This window comes from Hypoxylon fragiforme (assembly GCF_022984875.1).
Source record: "Hypoxylon fragiforme strain CBS 206.31 chromosome Unknown GGS25scaffold_4, whole genome shotgun sequence".
Taxonomy (NCBI): Eukaryota; Fungi; Ascomycota; class Sordariomycetes; order Xylariales; family Hypoxylaceae; genus Hypoxylon; species Hypoxylon fragiforme.
In genome coordinates, this window is record NW_026054759.1 from 3,737,421 (window position 1) to 3,756,377 (window position 18,957).

Genomic DNA, 18,957 nt, shown 5'->3' on the forward strand with positions numbered 1-18,957 from the left:
TTTTCTAAGTGGGTGAGTTGAGTTGAGTTATATGCTTACTGGTACATAGTCAACAAGACTTGCTTGCGTTGTTTTAGGGGGGTGATGTGTAATCGCAAGAAGAGAAATGAATGCACAAGGAGTACCTAGGTAGGTACGGTCTAACGGAAATGATGTTTGTGTTCACCTGGGCATGGCTGGCTGTATATATGTACGAGAAGATACTAATCATGCGTACTCCGTGTCTTGAAAATATACCTACCTACCTACCTACCTACCTACTTACCGGAGTGTAAGAGGTAAATACTACGTACATACCTACCCTAGGTATTGTACATAATGTATACCTAATGTACCTAGTAGGTGTAGGTACTAGGTTAGGTATGTCAGAATAGCTTACGCCAACGAATAATTCTCAAAAGTCACGCCAGAGTTTTACATCACTGCTCACACATACATACCATTATGCCTGCCTCGTATAAACACCATAGACAATCATCATCATCTCTTGAACGGGGCAGATGGTACGGAGTACGTACGTACGTACGTAGGTATCTTTGATTTATTTACCTAGGCTAGGATATGTAGTTAAACCTACATAATCCAACCAAGCCAACTTCTAGCATTGCACTTACTTCTTTCCACCTATCACCCATCACCTATCGCCTACCTAGGTAGGTACATAGGGGTAACTAGGTACCTAGATAAGTAGACGTCACGAGCGATCCACACATCAACTCCGATTCACGCCCACCCCATGGTGCACAGGCGCGTCGGGATCGGCGCGCGAGGCCGACTCGTCGAGGTAGAACCTGAGGACGTGGTCGGGGATGGCGAGGTGGGTCGTCTGCTCGAACTCCTGGAGGCTGGTGAGGCGCAGCAGCATCTCGAGGAGCGAGAGGGAGGTTTGGATGGCGCCGAAGGGGGAGCGCTCGAGGAGGTCTTCGTCGTGGGGGTTGTGGCTGTGGTTGTTGGCGTCGTTGCGGGTTAGTTCGCCGGAGGCGCGGGAGGGTGAGCGGGAGGCGATGCTCATGCGGTTTAGTTGCGTGACGAGGTTTGAATCTACGGAGGAGCAGGGGCGTAGGCGGCGGGGGGTGGGGTGGAGGTGGCTGTCCTCTGTCTTTTCATGGATATCGTCTTCTGCAGCCGACTCTTCCTCTTCTTCCGTTGCATCGGTATCGCTGTCGTTATCAAGGTCGAATACTTCAAGCGCAATCCATTCCGGGTCTACGTCTTGGGGCAGCTTCCAATGGTTTGTTCTCGGCGCTTTGGCGCATTCGCTTTCCAGTTGAAGTTGACGGTTGGCCTCGTCATCTGAGTCGCTGTCTAACGTGCCGTTCGATGCATGGCTCTCATCCATGTCTTGGATTAACCGCGGCTGATCTATGTGAACTAAATCGGACGGTCTGTCCTGAGTTTGGGGCTTTGCATTCACGTCTCTTTTGAGTAGCAGGACAGGATGGCTGGAGGCGCCGTCCTCGTGATTGATGTTAAGAATCCTTCCGACATCTGCATAGAACATTTTCGATATTTGGCGGACAGGGATAAACTCCCGGATACCAGCGAGCGAGATACCATCATAAGGACAAGGCTTATCATGGCCTTCCTCGGACGTGTGGACTCGCCCATCGTCCTGGTCCTCCACGATTTGGAGTTGGTATGTGTAACTTAGCCCAGTGGTCAAATTCCCTAGGCCATTTGCCCCTGGGAACTCTTCATCGCGCGGAACTCTACGGAGACGAACCCGGGCTTTATGAATGACCTCTTGCCAAAGAGGCTTCTGCTGGCCTTCTTCCAAACCATAAGGATCCCCTGAATCGGCGGATGAGACGTGGGCCCGGAAGAGCATGTAAAGAGTCAACCCGAAATCTGGGCCAATCTGCATGGGCTGTCCCGGATTGACAACGTATTGCATATCTCCTACATTTACAAGCATGCTCGCCTGTAGAAGCCGGGAAGGTGAGAAGGATGAGGTCTGCGTCTGTATACCCCCCATAGCAGAAACCCATAGGTTAATAAGCGGTATGGAGTCATCAATATCAACAATCAACTGCTTGATATCTGCTATTATGCTCTGAATCTCGATACGGCGTATAGAAGCGGGAGTAGCGCTCCTATGTGTTCCATTTTGTTGTGGTTCATCTGCTAACGCAGCAATTTCAAGACGCTTCCCTAGAGCATCAACATTGGATCGTATTTCTTGTGCTGTGCGCACCACAGCCTCAAGAGAAGAGTTTCCTCGAGTATAACGGAACTCGATGGATTCTAGTATAGGTGAAACAAGCTGTACGACTTATCAGTTGGAGCTGATGGAGCTGATGAGAAAAGGTAGTTTTAAGGGGATCCAAAAGGGAAAGGGGTCATGCCATGCCATGCATCAGCGGCATGCATGCATAGTGGCAAGGCTGGGAATAATTCGGTTAGAAAAATAAGATCAACTTACCTCGATTTTACGAGCTAGGCGACGTTGCAGGTGACTCAGCTCGGCTCTCAGGGGATCATCATCGACGGTCTAGACAAGAATTAGCCTAAGCTAGGTAACTTATAGCCTATCCCTGCGATTAAGCTGAAGATAAGGAAGGATTAAACAGGTAGCAATAAGCAAGAGGCAGACGGACGCCTTACCTTGAGCAGTCTTGACCCCTGTTGGATAAAATAAGTAGAGGTCAAGGCAAGACATGATCTAATTGCATAATTGGTGGCGTGGTACGATAGTTTGGATATGAATGCATCCATGACAGCTTGTGTGTAGTGCCACACTTGTTGTCTAGGTACTATGTAGTCTGTATGTAGTCTGTATGTAGGCTGTTTGTAGGCTGTTTGTACTGTAGGTAGTGTTGTAATGTTGGTTGGGCGTGGTTGCTAATGTATTGTACCTATTCAATGCTGTCACTAGTATTCAAGTTCAAGTATTGTACTGTATCGTATTGGTCAAGCCACGTCTTATGAAATATCCATGAATGAATATGAATAGTGAATATTGTCCAGGTAGAGGAATATAGATGCATGAGAGAGAGAGAATGACGGATTGCCCCATAGAGGGCAATGGAGATAGATGCCCAACTAGTTAGATGTATTGGCTACTTTGAACCTAATATCTGTTTTGACCCAGACTAGTACTTGAAAGACCTTTCTTTGTTTTGGACCTAAGAGTGTGAGCGATGTTATGTTGAATTGATCATGGATGTTAGCAAAGTTGTTATTGTGAATGGTGAATGGTGAACGGTGAACGGTGAGCACAGCGGCGTGCAGTGCAAAACGAAAGAGAGTACATATGTAGGCAATGGAGCTTTATGCAGTATATTTAGTAAATGGGGTGAAAGGCGACAATTGCAGCCTATCCAGTGACTCAGCTAGTTAGTGTATTGTACATAATGTTAAGCTGAACCTTCAACCTTATGTAAACTTCAAGGAAGATGTACCTGTCTTATTTAGTGCATTTACCGCTTAATTAAAACAAGATCATTCAATTTTTTGATTTTTACTCGTTCATAAATTCATAAATACGTACTTACGTACATAGTAGTCCCGCAGTTCCCGTCATTTTAGGTCCACTGGTCCAGTCTGGAGGGGCAGAAAATCGAAACCTTGCTTGTTAACCCCGCTAACTCATCTTTCCCATCTTTTGTCGCACTCACTCGCATAACAGGTAACTAACTTGGAACTTCTATCTTCAAAGTTTACCAACCAATATCAGAGAGTGGACCGCCTGTTCGTGGCGTCGGGAAGTGAATTAAACCTTTCGCTTTTTTTCCTCTTCGTTCTTTATAACGACCCTCAACAACATCACCAATCGCACCTCGCGATTGCCCAATATCCTCCGACCACGTAACGAGAAAAAAAGACATCGGTCGCACAAGTACGATTTTACGGGGTTATTTCCACTACGATCTATATTTTCAAATACCCACCTGGGCAGTTTGAAACAGTCTGCCGACATACGTAGTCGTGAATAGATTTAGGATATAAGATAAACCAAACGATACCGATACAATGGCCGACCTCAACTCTTGGGAAGATGATCCCGCCGCCCAAGATGATAACCTGTCCAGACAGACTCAGCAAATGAATCTGAATAACCAACAAAACCAATACCAGAACCCCGCTGCCGCATCCTTCCGACCTGGCGCCGCTTCATTCCAACCCACTGCCCAAACCTTCCAACCTGGCCAAGGCGGCTTCGCTGGTGGCTATGCGCCTAACTACCAACAGGGCTACTATGGCGGCCAGAACTTCTACCCACAATACGGAGGAGCTCAGGGTGGCTATAATCAGTATCCTCAAGGTCAAGGTCAAGGTCAAGGCCAGGCTCAGGGCCAGGGCCAGGGATATGGTGGTGTCTATGGACAAGGAGGATACAATCAAACTTATGGTACTGTACCTATATACCTCTCCCATAATAAGCTTATGCACTAACTCCTACAAGGCCAACAGCAATATGCTCAGTACCAGCAGCCTCAATCCCAGGGCCAACAGAAGGCTAAGCAACAAGCGCAACAATCTCAAGCTGTTCCTACCATTGCCAAACGAGGCGACCAAAGCTCCCCTGCTGGCACTCCTGCCCCCGGTTTGACCGACGCGCCCAAACCAGTCGCCAAACAAGAAGGAGGAACCAAGGTTCTAAGCATCGGCGGAGATCCCCCGAAGCCAAAGGCCACCAAGATCCTATCTATCGGCGCCCCAGCAGCGCCGAAAGACGATGCTAAATCTGAGAAGGCCGACAAAGAAACCCCTGCCGACGCGGGCTCCAAGGTCACAGCAAGCAAGGCCATCGAGAAGAGCGGTGAGACTACCAAATCGGCCAAGGGCTCGTCTGGAAAAACGTCACCCACTCCATCATCTGGACGATCTAGTCCTTCGAGGGGGGGTAAGGCTGCTGCTCGCAATGCCGATGCTGTTGCAAACGAACAAGCCGCGGATGTTGACGAGGACACACTTAAGGAAATATACGGCAAGGAACACGTCAATATTATCTTCATTGGTCACGTAGATGCTGGCAAATCAACTCTGGGTGGATCCATTCTGTACGCAACTGGTATGGTTGACGAAAGGACAATGGACAAATATAAGAGAGAAGCGAAGGACCTCGGCAGAGAAACCTGGTATCTTTCCTGGGCTCTTGACTTGACTAAGGAGGAGCGAAGCAAGGGAAAGACCGTCGAGGTCGGCAGAGGGTTCTTCGAGACCGAAAAACGACGATATAGCATTCTCGATGCCCCAGGGCACAAGACCTATGTCCCAAGCATGATTGGAGGCGCCTCTCAGGCGGACGTTGGCATTTTGGTCATCAGTGCGCGTAAGGGAGAATATGAGACTGGCTTCGAAAAGGGTGGACAGACCCGTGAGCACGCCATGCTTGCCAAAACGCAAGGTGTAAACAAACTCGTGGTTGCCATCAACAAGATGGACGACGCCACGGTCAACTGGTCTCATGAGAGATATAAGGAATGCACCACAAAACTGATGCAGTTCCTGAAGGGTACTGGATACAACCTAAAGACTGATGTATTCTTCATGCCCATTGCCGCTCAACAGACGCTGGGTATCAAGGATCGTATCCCATCGGATATTTGCCCCTGGTATGACGGGCCTTCACTCCTGGAGTATCTCGATAACATGCAAGCACTTGAACGAAAGACCAACGCGCCATTCATGATGGCTATCAGCGGAAAGTACCGGGATATGGGTACTATGATTGAGGGCAAGATTGAGGCCGGCGTGTGCAAGAAGGGCATGACCCTGATTATGATGCCGAACAAAGAAAAGGTCGAAATTGCCGCTCTATACGGTGAGACGGAAGATGAGATACAGATTGCTCAATGCGGTGATCAGGTCCGCGTACGCCTTCGTGGAATTGAGGAAGATGATATCTCAGCAGGGTTCGTACTCTGCTCACCGAAACGTCTGGTTCACAACGTCTCTACCTTTGAGGCGCAGATCCGAATTCTCGAACTGAAGACCATTCTTTCCGCTGGCTTCAACTGTGTGCTGCACGTCCACTCCGCCGTCGAAGAAGTGACGTTCGCCGCGTTATTACATAAACTACAAAAGGGAACAGGACGAAAGAGTAAGGTACCACCTACGCACGCCAAGAAGGGAGATAGTATTATTGCCCGCATGCAAGTGATTGGTGGAGCCGGTTCAGTTTGCATTGAGAAATTCGAGGATTACCCTCAGATGGGCCGCTTTACCTTGAGAGACCAAGTATGTTCCATGTTCCCCATCTACTACTTTTAACTAGCTCTCGGATACTAACTATTCCATCACAGGGTCAAACTATTGCTATCGGCAAGATCACCAAGCTTATCACTGACGAGTCCGCCTAGAGATCGAGATACGTCCCCGATGAGTCTTAAAGGTGCCACCGAGCATTAGACCTTTTTCGATTTAAGAAACGGAAGATAAGGTCACATGAATGAAAAGGTGTAGATAGAGCCTGCACACAAAATATTGTGCACGAGCTAGTTTTATAGAATTGGCAGCAAGGATAAGAGGCAGTAACCAACCAGCATTAGACATGACCATCCTCAATAAAAAGCCATTCTCCCCCGCCAAAGACTAGCTGCTACTTTTTCCCTCCTGGGGTCCTGCAAGATTCTCATGATCGTACATGCCTATCATCTATAATTCAACCCGTGAATTGCAAGTGTTTATGTCACTAGATGCCTAAAAGGGTTTGCTTATAAAATGGATGCGCGTTGTTTATTAGTACATATACCCCAGGGGGTGATCAAAGTAGCTTAGCGTAGTCCTCTCCCCCCCTTCCACCTCTCTACCCCCTTTTAAAAGCGGTTGGATATGAGAACTCGGCATCTACCCTAGGTTAGGTAAGTAGGTGGGTGCATGGTAGGTAGGTGTGTTCTATTCCCGGAACACGTGAAATAGGTACGAGCTGGCTTACGGGGGGGGCCATGGGACTGTACCTACTGTTTAGGGCCAACTACGTACACATGTAGGTACACATGTACATGTCCACATGATTTGCCGTCTAGGCGAGCGACGGGAGAAACATGGATATGGGAGGACGTAGAATGTCGAGTCGAATGTGGAGTGAGTAGGGACCAGAGAAGAAGAAGGGGGAAAGAGGAGAAGAAAGGGGGGGGGGCGGTAAGCACCTAATCGTCTTTTTTTTTTTTCATCGGCGGCGCCACGAACCCGGATCCAACTTCCCGGGTCTTTGGGATCGCCTGTCAGTGTCGATGATCACGATGGAGGCGGAGAGGGGGGGAGAGGGCTAATGCATATATGGCTCTATTTTGTTTATGTGCTACCTTAGTAGGGGTATGTAGGACCTAGGTGAGAGGTAGGTATGTAGGGTAGGTAGTGTGGGTAGGTGGGTAGGTAGGTCATACCTAGCAAAGCAAAGCAAAGCAAAGCAAAGCAAAGCAAAACATCGTACATACGTCTTACCTGCAGAGAAATGCCGCTGCGGGTGCTATTGCTGAGGTGCTGAATAATAGCCGACTACACTAAGAACTCCCAGTCCCGAACACACCCCACCCCCCGTTCGTTCGTTCGTTTGTTCGTTCGTTCGTTTGTTCGTTCGTTCGTTCGTTCGTGCAATGGTGGGTGTCTGTCGGATCGTCGACAATGGGCAGAAGCGTTCGATCCCATCCTACCTGTTCTCGCTTCCCCTTTTGTGTGATCCATACACCGGGCCGATGGGGTTTTTTTATGTTGCTCCTTTCGTGCATATAAGTATGGGGTACGGGGGAAGAGGGAGGGGCGGGCGGGAGTTGCTAAAGATATTACATACATACATACATACATAGGTGCCCTCGATGCTGTGCGATGGTTACGGTTACGGGGCGTAAACGAAATGTCGGCGGTGGAAGTGGTGGCTCCTATAGGATCCGGGGACGTGTACCGCGCTATTCTGCTTTGTGGCTAGTTCCTATTGCCTGTACGTGCTTGTGGAGCGTTCGGGTCTAGCTAGGTTGTATGTACCATGAGGAGGAAAGGCAAGGCGGTGTTGGCTGGTTGATTTAGTTCCAAGATTAGGTATAAGTGAGTGAGGACGACATCGACGTGGCTAAGAGCTATGACTAAAGGCATTGTCACTTACCTAGTTCGCATTGGCAGTATAGGGGTCAGGAGTGTCGTTATCCATGGATCATAGTGTTATGATGCGCGACTTAATCTTCACTTGAAGCTACACAAGAAACAATGAAACTCGAAATTCTACGCAAAAGTCACAGTGTACCATCGTAACACGAGGGGGCCATGGTCGAATTCATTAGTATAGACCCCTAATATGTAAACCTACATTGGTGTCTTGTATGGAGGCTAAGGCTAAGTAAGTAACATTAGACTCTAACTAACTTACAGTATGCTGCTAATACATAACGCCGCAAATCTCAAAAAGCCAGACCCCTAAATGGAAATACTCTTGTTGAGACGTTTCACAGAGTGTGCGCTTTTACAACTTGCTCTGGGGTTTCGCCAACGCGAGCTTCGAAGTCAGTGTGGCCTCCGCGTCCTTCTCTATCCTTTTCAGTAAGGCATCACAAGTCGGGATGTCATGGATCAGTCCGATGACTTGGCCGGCAGTCCATACCTATCACCCAAAGCGGTTAGAGAATGGTTCTACTAGAGAATGGAGAATTGTGTGACTTACACCAAAGTTGGCATCTCCATTTATGAATACTTCCCGGCCTCGTTTCCCGCTTACATAAGGGGCGATCTCGGCGAATTCGCCGGTCTTGCTCTCCTTTTCGATTTTCACGACTTGGTCCGTAATCTTGTTACGGTACAACCGGGTGGTATTAGTCCACCTTCGCATGACTAAGGCAGTGTCGGTTTCCTGGGCGTTGACGATCTCTTCCTTGATCTTCTGGTGGATAGGTGCTTCGACAGTGCACATGAACCGGGTACCCATATTGATACCTTCTGCACCGAGACACAGGGCAGCCGCCAGTCCTTCACCATCGGCGAAGCCCCCAGAGGCGATGAATGGCACCTTAAGCGTCTGGCGCGCCTTGCTAAGCAGGATGAAATTGGTGATGTCTGACTCGCCCACGTGTCTATTTCCGCCATTAGCAATGTTTTAGCTATGCGAACAAGCTAAAAAGGGACAGGACAATAAGGAAGATTTCCATGATTTACTCACCCTGCGCATTCGAACCCGTCTATGGATAGAAAGTCGACGCCGAGCTTGATGGCACTCTGTGCGTGTCTAATGGTAGTACATTTGTGGAGAACAATGAGACCGGCGGCCTTCAGCTTGGAGATGACTGGCCCAGGGCTGTTGCCGGCAGTTTCTACTATCTTGACCCCCTCGTCGATAACGACCTGGGCGTACGCAGCGTAGTCTGGGGGCACAAGTGCAGGCAATAGCGTAATGTTGACGCCAAACGGGTATTTGGTCATCTCCCTACACCGCCGGATCTCCTTTCTCAGATCCTCAGGTGTGGGCTGTGTCAAGGCTGTAAGGATACCCAATCCTCCCGCGTTTGACACTGCAGCGGCCAACTCAGCATATCCAACGTGCTGCATGCCACCCTGGACAACAGGAATCTTGATGCCCAGGCGGCGCGTCAGCTCGGTGTCGAAGGGCATCTTGACGGCTTGATTGGTCGCCTTGTGTGAGTCACCTTGCGCTTTCTTTTAAATACGACTCTTTGTAAATAGGAGTACGAAGCTGAAGGATATGATATGATGAGATGAGATGGGATGGGATGGGATGAGATGATGGATAAGCGCCTTATTAAAGATGTTTTTTTTATTTTTATTAATTGGGATGAGAAGAATGGTAGTTGTTTTTTTTTAGGAAATAGTTATGTAGAAGGAATAGTTGATGATTTGCCAGTATACCTACCTACCTAGGTATTTTAAGGAGCTTACTTGGAAAGAAGATGCCGAGGTAAGTTTTTAGTTTATTAGTTTAGACCCACCCTCAGTGTTACCAGGGGTTTGGTAAGGAATCTGGGGAATCAAGAATCCCGCTTCGTTACCCACACAGCTTGCTAACCTTCAATGTTAGTTGTTACTAGTTATTACCGTAGCAGTAGGTAGGTACATACATCCATACCTACATAATAGCCACATAATGTGATTAACTCTCCTCTGCACTTGTAACTGCCTATTACTATGTATTAAACGCGAGTCAAGAACCTAACTAGGTACCTAGTACTAGGCTAGTAGTTACCCCTGGCTAGGTTACACAATTGTACATGTGCCTCACACGTGCAAAACCTGGGAAAAACATCTAAGCGGAATCCGGGATTATCTGTGGCCGAGCTTGGCAAAGTGCCAAGTGCTGGGGTCACAAGGGTTAAGTTCCCACTAACCTTAGTTAAGTCGTCCTGCAACGTTTTAAGTCGCTGCAACTTTGAACTTACAGTAGCTACCCTCGTCCCTACCTCACATATGTAATACATTAACCTAGTATAGAAGTAGATTCAAGTTAACTAAGTTCAATGTTTTCTTCAACAAGAATTAACGTTAACCCATTACATATATTTCCCTCACTGATATACGCAGGTGATGCCTCACATTTGACCATCTGACTATTGCACCTCTATATATGTACCTCCCTAGATGTGCACTTCTTATGTATTTCTATTACAGACATTACAGACATTACAGACGTACCTACATAAGATCTAGCCACAATACGACTCGTCATTCATGGATATGAAAGGCGATGAGCGGCGGGTGACAACGGGAACAAATTTTCGTGTGCCGTGCCACAATCAGTTTGTTATACCGGTGTGACGTCGTGTGCTGTCCAGCGAACGACCCCTCTGCAATCTATACCGGAAAATGTATGTATGTAAGCTGGGTATGTATGCTTCTTGCTTCTCTACACCTACTTCCCGAATGGGCGGGACGAGCCATAGTAGACAGATATCTCTAAAAAAAAAAAAAAAAGGAAATAGCCATGTATCTGATCCTAGTGTATATCTGTGTAGAACTATCTGTCTGATTTCGTTTCTTAGATGAATTTGAGGTGCTCTAATCCAACTTGAGCGCCCGTTGTCTACCATTGTGGCAGCTGTTGTGTGCTAATGGACTTTGGCGGTCTGAATTAGGACATGATACGAGACAATTGGACCCTTTTAAGTAACTGCACCACGGAAGGTGCTAGATTTGGCATACCTTTCGTCATATGTTCAATGTTTTGGTAAGTCGGGTTTCCATTGCGGTTATGATCCTCGGCACAAGGATAGTATCAAGACTGTCCTCAAAACATACTTTTGCTTTATTCTCGGGGCTCGATTGGTACCTACTTCACTGTGGCATCGCGGTCTAGGCCCTTCACCGGGTTTCGAATTTCCAAGTAATCTGAGAAGTATCTTTTTCCATGTTTCACTCTTCTGACTAGTCAGTATAGGCCTTGAGAATGAAGCAATAGCAGCGTCGGTCAACAACATTGAATATTTGCTTATTACCCCTTGGGTGTTAGTTGCCGCGCCAGGGTACTTGCCAAGGTGCCCTTGGAGGCTCACACAGCACCTGATGGCTTACATTCTCTAAAGATGCTCGACTCTTGGACGAGGAGTACTACACTACATATGACGATGCATTCTGCTTTTGCCGGTGCCGCCATTCGTACCCAATATATTCCATACAGAGACGTGCATACGGAGACATACGGGGAATGCATGTATGCATCTGTTTCCTAATCCACACACCCTTGTAGAGATTCACATCCACGCCCGCTCTACACTGTCTACAGGATATGTAAAGTGAGTGTGTTGAGATGGATCTTCGCAGGGATGGCCCGTCCTCCACATTAGGTACTACGGAACGCGTGGGTCTTACTCTTTTCTCCCTCTCCATCCTGCTGTGTGCGCGTGAATCTCGGCCGAATCACCAGGGGTCTTCACTATCGCGATGCGTATAATTCATGGCTTCTATACATTTCCCGTCACTGCCCTGTTCCACGTTGTTCTGTGCCTCAAAATTCCATGCTGACGGGACCTTCGCTAATCAAAACATGCGTCTATAGCTTGCTTGTTCGTCGCCAAGTCAAACGCTGTTGCTTGTACGCAAGCAGGGGTTTATACCATAATTATACAGGGCTGATATCCACAACAAGGACGCAAAAGAAGTACAAATGTACCTATACGCTCACCTGTCTTGCTGAGGATACAAATGCTTACAATAGATAGCAGGTCAGATGATGCCCATTTATCTACCTTTTAAGTGTCTCTGCCGGTGGCGTATTTCATTTGTTCTCCAGATGTCTGTCTTGGATACTAGATCGCGCATACTGACGTTTCACAACTCAGGTCATATGAGTACCTACATTACTAAGAAATACTAGTTTATGTAGGCGACTACAGACATATACATAACCTTTGGTGATCTCTTTAACGTTCATCTTGAAGGCTTGCAGTCGGGGCCACGGAAACGTACATACAGTAGGTATGTATCTCTTCCAACAATCGGTACATGCCTACTACATTGTATTACCTATTTTTTACATATCAGTTTGCTCCTACACAGTCACTTCTTAGCGGTCCCATAGCAGCTTATGACTACAAACTACTTACATGTAGATAGGGAGGAGGTTCCCGTTTGAATACTGGACATTGGCCAGCCATATAGATCCCGGGTGCTTTTTGACCCGCTATATTATGTATCCACCCGAAAGGAACCTGGCAGCTGGCTAGAAGACAGCTGATAAAGTACCTATCCATGGTTTGTATCATCATCAGCCTAGAAAACTACATATGTAGGATGCAAGATAATCTTCAGTTTCTCTCAAGCTTACATGTGTAGGAAATTATATTCGTACGATTGGGGTTTGTTTACATGTATCGAGAAGCTACCAGTGACAGGATGCATCACGCATTATCCACCCAGTTTGGTTCATGCCTAACCACATGTGCATTTACCGAGTGCCCCGGCCTAGCAAAGCGCTGAAGAAGAACACGGCTCGCAACAGCCTAATTCTCTTTACCCAAGTTGGACTTCTCAAACGAGATTTTGTGTATATCGCCGTTCTAGCAATGTCACCTGCCGTCCCTCGGCCACTTCGACCACTTCGCATGCCTGCGCTTGGTTTATCCAATCACGAGTACGAGTACCGATCAATTGGGTCGAAATTTACGCTATGCCCCTGACGGATACATTGACGGGGGGAAAAGAAAAGCAAACATGGACGACACGGCAAGCAAGAGAGGTAATTTGATTTATTTTACACTTGTCATCGTTTCGTCAGAATGTGAATGCATTGAATTAGGCAGAAAACGTGATCATCGTGATGCCTACTGGGTAGAGGTAGGTACCTAATAAGAGTAGGTATGTACATCTTTTCCTGCAGTTAGACTCGGATACATTTGTAACCTAGTAGTATGGATGGATGGCATTTGACGTCGAGTCGGACTGTGCTCCAATAGTACAAGACTCGGAGATTTCTTTTCTTTTGATGCTCAAATGCCACAACGGCAGCAGCTGGCCGGCGTCGTGGCGCAGCTCGACCACGTTGTTGGGTCTCAATTGTAACTCAACAATCAAACCCCTTTTATGACTCGAATATCTACCTGATAGCCGCCCGCTTCAGTTCGCCGTCTAAGGATATATAATATACATTATGCAGGCTCTAAGCAGGTTACATAGGTATGTACTTGCTCACTCAGCTAACTACATGTATTCGCCCAAGTACCTATTACATATAGGTATGTAGATGACCAGACCTTGGAACCCCTGTGTCTACTTTTCTACATATATGTAGGTGTCGGGCCAAAGCAGACTCGGATCCTTTACATCCAGTCAGCCACAAGTGGTCCAATTGTCGCACAGCCGCGTAATAAGACGCATACGTCTCCGCTCATATCAATTATTTACGTGCGACTTCATTCCAGTCAAATATCTCCGAGCCAAGGCAAAGAGTCCAACCAGACTGAAGATATGGCACCTTATGTCGGGTTTCGTGAGCAGCTCACCAAAGTGGTTTTGGCTCCCTATCGTATTAACCAACATTGAAAGTCTCATAGGATCTTTGGTTGGAAGCTGTTACATGCTATCCTCGGATTGGGCACCTAACGACGCAGTACCTATTCTTTCCTTTTTCTCATTTTCCCGCATCGTTTTAAACTGCTTTTCCCTATGTGATTATACTGAACGAATATGTACTGCCATAGGTCATAGGCATGTTGGTATTGCCAACCCACATCCAACGATGTCTATACACACCCCCTTCCTTTTTATCAATAGCCTTACCATTCCTAGTTTCCCTTAACATCTCCGCATCGGGTGGGTCATGTTTATTACATTGGCCATTCGCTTTCTATTACTTCCTTTCTCTATGTCTTATTGGCTTTTATATTCGGATAGTATTGATGTCATCCGAACAAACACATGGGCACAATACTAGGCTACTACACCTCTCTTCCCTCCTCACTTGGCGAGGACGGTATAGACGAGGAAGAGAGAAAAAAGAAAAGGAAAAGGAAAAGCAATCCTTTCACCCACCTCCCTCTACTGTTTGCTCGCTGAGTAGGTAAGTTTCCTGCTTGGTCCGTTGACCCTAGTAAGCAGTTGACCCTGATCAAAAAAGGAACTGGTATGCTTAATTGTAACTTACAACGGCAATGCAAACCGTCGCCCTGCCTGATTTCCTACCTCAACCTTCTCTTTCACACCATAACTCACACCTCGAGGACTGACCTATCGCTTACCTACCACGTACACATACACGATGCATGATGCCGCCTCTGATGCCAAATAATTATCCTTCCATAGCCGGACCGTTGCGCAAACTGCTAGGGAGCCGTTAACTAATCCTTTCCTGCCACATCACCCACCCGTCGCCTCATTGCAAGTCGCGACTCTCTTCATGCCCATGCGTGTACGTAGACAGTATCTATCGTCCATGCCACCGGCCGGGTGCCTGTCTTTACCAAATCGAGAAAAGAAAACGATGACAGCAGCTCAGCTTCGAATATATAAGGTATCTACGTAGCCCGGGCTCTAGCTTAGTCTTGGATGTTGGCCTTTTCTTTTATCTATACTACGCGCCCCCAACTCCTTGGTCACCATACTCCCTCGTTATTGAAAACCTACTTCCACCGCGAAAGACTAGCTTCTCTCAGTGCGATACTCAGGACTACATACCTATCCAACATGCCTTCCTCACAACAACAGCCTCCGAACACACCATGGCAAGACCGACTAGCAGGTGGGATACTATCATATTATTCGCCGGGTTCGGTAGAATATGAACTAATCGGGTTGACTAGTGGTGTGCCGCGAATGCCAGATCGAGGCCCCAATCTTCCAAATCGTCTCTGATCGACGAGGTGAGGCTCCGATCACTTTCTTCAAGTTCCAACATCCACTTAGGACATGAACTCATATGTGCGTTCAGGTGGGCGGACTGCGTGGTCTAGCGCAGTTACTGTGTACGGCAAGCGTATCGAGGCACGTTATTGGTACGATGGGAGGAACCTCACCAATGCCAGGGAGGATGCCGCGGAGGCGGCTCTGAATTGGCTTACGAGCCAAACAAACTTAACAACGAACTGGTAAATGGTACCCCTGGCGAAGGAAACCACCACGACGCATGCGTCCGACTTGGATCCATGGGTCTCGACGGATATACGTGACGACCGTTCCAGTCTCCTTCCCCATTTGATGATTGGTTCAGCTCACCATCCTACTTTCTCCGACGACGGCCTTTGGTAACTGTCACTGTTCTCGTTTTGCGCTTGAACTTCCTGTTCTGTACGATGCTAGCAAATCGGAGTTTTGGAAAGGATTCGGTTGCCCCACGGCAAGGAGACGGGATAAAAAAAAAGGAACAAGAAGAAAAAAGAAGAGAAGGGGAAAGCAATTACATCAGCATCCAATGGAAACGGCGCATATTCCCGCCCTCGTTGATTGGTTTCCAACGAATGCGGATTTGAGGGTTTGACAGGTTTCCTTTCCATTTCCACCACGCGCGTTTTCTAGAAAGCGGGGATTTATTATTTATGACTACGAAAGGGGATTATAACCAGCACGGGAGCTTCCAAAAAGAGTGGTTGGGGAGGAACAGGCGCAGGATATTCTTGGTTGGCCTTTTTCTACCTATTGGGTTTTTGGTTACTGTTGAGCAACAAGTTGCGAGATGAGTGCGCTTTGGCTTCTGGTTTGGCTTTGGCTTTTTACTTCTTTTTTTTTTCTTTTTAATTTTCTATTCTTTTTTAGAGATTCTTTTTGATTACGAGATCGACATTTCATGAAATAACGATAGGACAAACGAAAACAGAAGCATCATCGAACACTACAATACCACCCTCCCCCCTAAAACGTCAATGACACACCTTTACTGACTAAGTTCGCGATTTTCTTCATGTGTCCCTCCCAATACGAAGAAGGAATCTCGAGGGATTTTGTCAGACGGGATTTGATGGGATACCTCAACGGGCAAGCTAGTTAGCGCAGGTCAGACGGCTAGTGGGGAAGGAGGAAAGCAATCCTGTGTCTCTTGTGTGGAGAGTTAGAGATAGGAGATGATGCCGATCTCCTTTATTTGTTATGTGGTTGCTGCTTCCAGGTTCTCAGGCTTTTCTTCTGCCTCTTGTCCTTCTTCTTCTTCTTCTTCTCCTCCGCCTCTGACTCACCCGCTGATTCTTCTTCTTCTTCTGGGTTCCTTCTTCTTCTTTTTGCCAGTGTAACCATGAAAGATAAAAATTTCCGCGTGGCTTGAATTATCCCGAAGTGACGTGATGCTACCTACCTACCTACATTCATTTCCCTTTCCTCTTTGAAACATGTTTTTCTTTAGGGGAGGGATGAGGGAAGATTTGTTGCGAAGGGAAGAAAAGTATGAGTAGGTATGTTCCTGCTTACTGTAGCAATGCGTATGCATGCACTCCTGAAATTCGTCTGATCAAACAAAATACGCAATGCAACGTGAGCCAGGGGAGGAGGGGGGGGGGTTGCGGTGGCGGGCAGCATAAGCTCACCTAGGTACCCAACATTTACTAACTAACTAACTAACTGGGAATCTTCAACGGGTATGGTGTGGGTGTGGGTGTGTGTGTGTGTGTGTGTGAGTGTAAGTGTTAGAGTGAGTGAGTGTGAGTGACGGTAAGTGAAAGTGAGAGGGAAAAGGTGTGTGTGTGTGCTGGTGCCGGGAAGGATCGCGTTGGCGCACCCTCATGCGCACGCCTGGGCAATTCTGCAACGTACGATTCGCCTGTCGGCTTATAACCTTAACTGCAGGATTGGAAACAGTACGTTGTTGTAAAAGCAATCCAACCATACCATGAGATGGGGAATTTTTTTTATTTGAAAGGCTTAGCTAGGTAAGCACCTACCTAAGTAGGTATGTAGGTTGGGGGTGTACACAGATTACGCCATCGCCATCGGAGATCTGGGCCGATTAAGTCTCCCCCCCTTTTCTAGATATGTAATATGTCCATACCAGGTATGTATGTAGTAGGCGAAGTAAGCTTAGATAGACGTAGCCTCATCGACCCCTTACCTAGTACCCAAGTACCTGCGCTGCCACAATATATGTAGGTAGAATATATATTACCTAGCAGTCTAGCTACGGCACATACTTACTTGATACAGATTGGAAACTATATATATATACATATGTTGTATCTATTAGATTATATGTGAGTCGACCGGTGGAGCTTATCCGGCTTACATGGGAGCTAGGGGCTAGCAGCAGCAGCTGTCATCTGCGATCTCCTGGCCGCATGACCTTTTTTTGCGCACTCGTCGAGGTCGTATCCGAAGGATGCGCAACAGCTGAGACAAGTAAAAAAAAAAAAAAAGAAGAAGGGAGAGACACACGAAGTAAGTTGCCTTTATACGAATACCTAGCAACCAACGCCCGAAAGGCGTACAGGTTGCACATAACGGAGGGTTAGGTAGGTGGTTGGCTGTTCTGGTTTTGAAGGTTCGAATGTTGGATGTATTCCCAAGACAAGACATGACGTTCTTTTTCGTAATCTCATGCCCAACAGTAGGTATAGGCTGGGGTTCGGGGGCATATGTAGATAGGTCTTTGGAACAAAAGTATTGGACCTCTGGGGTCAGTTACGGGGATTTGGTTCCTTGCGTGATGATGGATGATGGCATGACACGACAGGAAACGTTCTTCTTTTTTCCTTTCGCCTGCTTCCACTTACAGAAAAGAAACCAACGGGGAATGGAACTGGGAAGTGAGAGAGAGAGAGAGAGCTAAGCCACTAACGAGCTTCGGAACCTCACGCGTTACCACCCGGAAGCCGGTACCGGATCATACCTATAACAGCCAGTGGCTAGGTGTCATATATTCGAGTTATAGGGGGGAAGGGGGGGTGATAGACGGGGGAGGGCTGATCGTTGTAGAATAGTACCACATCTTAATAACCTTTATAAACGTGTCTGCATGAGCTGGACGTGGTGGGGTCTACAGGTTTAATAATAATAATAACAATAATAATAATAATACTACCCACATTGTTCCTACCCAGTATGTACGTACCTGTATCCATGTAGCCCTGTTATGATCGACCCGCCCCTTACCCGCGTGGGGGATGATGGGGAGGCCGATCTATCAATCTGGGATCTGAAAGATAGGGGAGACTCTCCGTACCTAAGTATGTATGTGTGGGCTAGGTAAGATACAATCTACGCATCTAAGGTAGGTATTGTATTGTACCTAGGTGAAAGGAATGATCGCTAATCGTTCTATAAAAATAGATTAATGGTTACGATTCTATTATAAATGATTGACAAGCAAGCAATTCAAAGATAAAGGGATGAAGATAGGGAACAGGAGAAGGAAAAAGGAAAAAGGAAAAAGGAGTATGTACCATTGTACCTACCGACTAATGGATTAAGGGGAGATGCCCGAAGTTCCTCCACCTCCAAGCTCCAACAAGAACCGATAGCGATTGTAATGTGGCTTGCAGAATTTGTGGCTTCAAGGTTCACTGAGTCCCCCACCGTCCAAGTTCCGAGATCCAGAGGTGGGGACCTTTAAAAAATCGGGCCAACTCCGGCTAAAACAGCTTTGGAACTTTTCATGATTATCAGATTTCC

The 18,957-nt window shown here is 47.1% G+C and overlaps 4 protein-coding genes across 4 annotated transcripts; 2 read left to right on the forward strand and 2 right to left on the reverse strand.

The window, feature by feature from the left end:
• Positions 1-365: 365 nt before the first annotated feature.
• GGS25DRAFT_257888 (Ran-binding-domain-containing protein) lies at positions 366-2,929 on the reverse strand. The gene is made up of 3 exons (XM_049257257.1): positions 2,605-2,929; positions 2,423-2,491; positions 366-2,263 (listed from the first exon to the last, which is right to left on the reverse strand). Exons 1-3 carry the CDS (start codon positions 2,713-2,715, stop codon positions 713-715), a joined length of 1,731 nt encoding a protein of 576 aa, XP_049118342.1. The 5' UTR covers positions 2,716-2,929; the 3' UTR covers positions 366-712.
• Positions 2,930-3,725: 796 nt separating this feature from the next.
• GGS25DRAFT_488502 (uncharacterized protein) lies at positions 3,726-6,535 on the forward strand. Its single transcript, XM_049260822.1, has 3 exons — positions 3,726-4,351; positions 4,406-6,183; positions 6,249-6,535. The coding sequence occupies exons 1-3, from the start codon at positions 3,973-3,975 to the stop codon at positions 6,303-6,305; spliced, it is 2,214 nt and encodes a 737-aa protein (XP_049118343.1). The 5' UTR covers positions 3,726-3,972; the 3' UTR covers positions 6,306-6,535.
• Positions 6,536-8,193: 1,658 nt separating this feature from the next.
• GGS25DRAFT_488540 (uncharacterized protein) lies at positions 8,194-9,820 on the reverse strand. Its single transcript, XM_049260823.1, has 3 exons — positions 9,089-9,820; positions 8,597-9,002; positions 8,194-8,536 (listed from the first exon to the last, which is right to left on the reverse strand). The coding sequence occupies exons 1-3, from the start codon at positions 9,535-9,537 to the stop codon at positions 8,399-8,401; spliced, it is 993 nt and encodes a 330-aa protein (XP_049118344.1). The 5' UTR covers positions 9,538-9,820; the 3' UTR covers positions 8,194-8,398.
• Positions 9,821-15,054: 5,234 nt separating this feature from the next.
• On the forward strand, positions 15,055-15,459 carry GGS25DRAFT_521171 (uncharacterized protein; the record flags this gene model as incomplete). Its single annotated transcript, XM_049264010.1, has 3 exons — positions 15,055-15,109; positions 15,171-15,230; positions 15,299-15,459. 3 exons carry the CDS (start codon positions 15,055-15,057, stop codon positions 15,457-15,459), a joined length of 276 nt encoding a protein of 91 aa, XP_049118345.1.
• Positions 15,460-18,957: the final 3,498 nt, after the last annotated feature.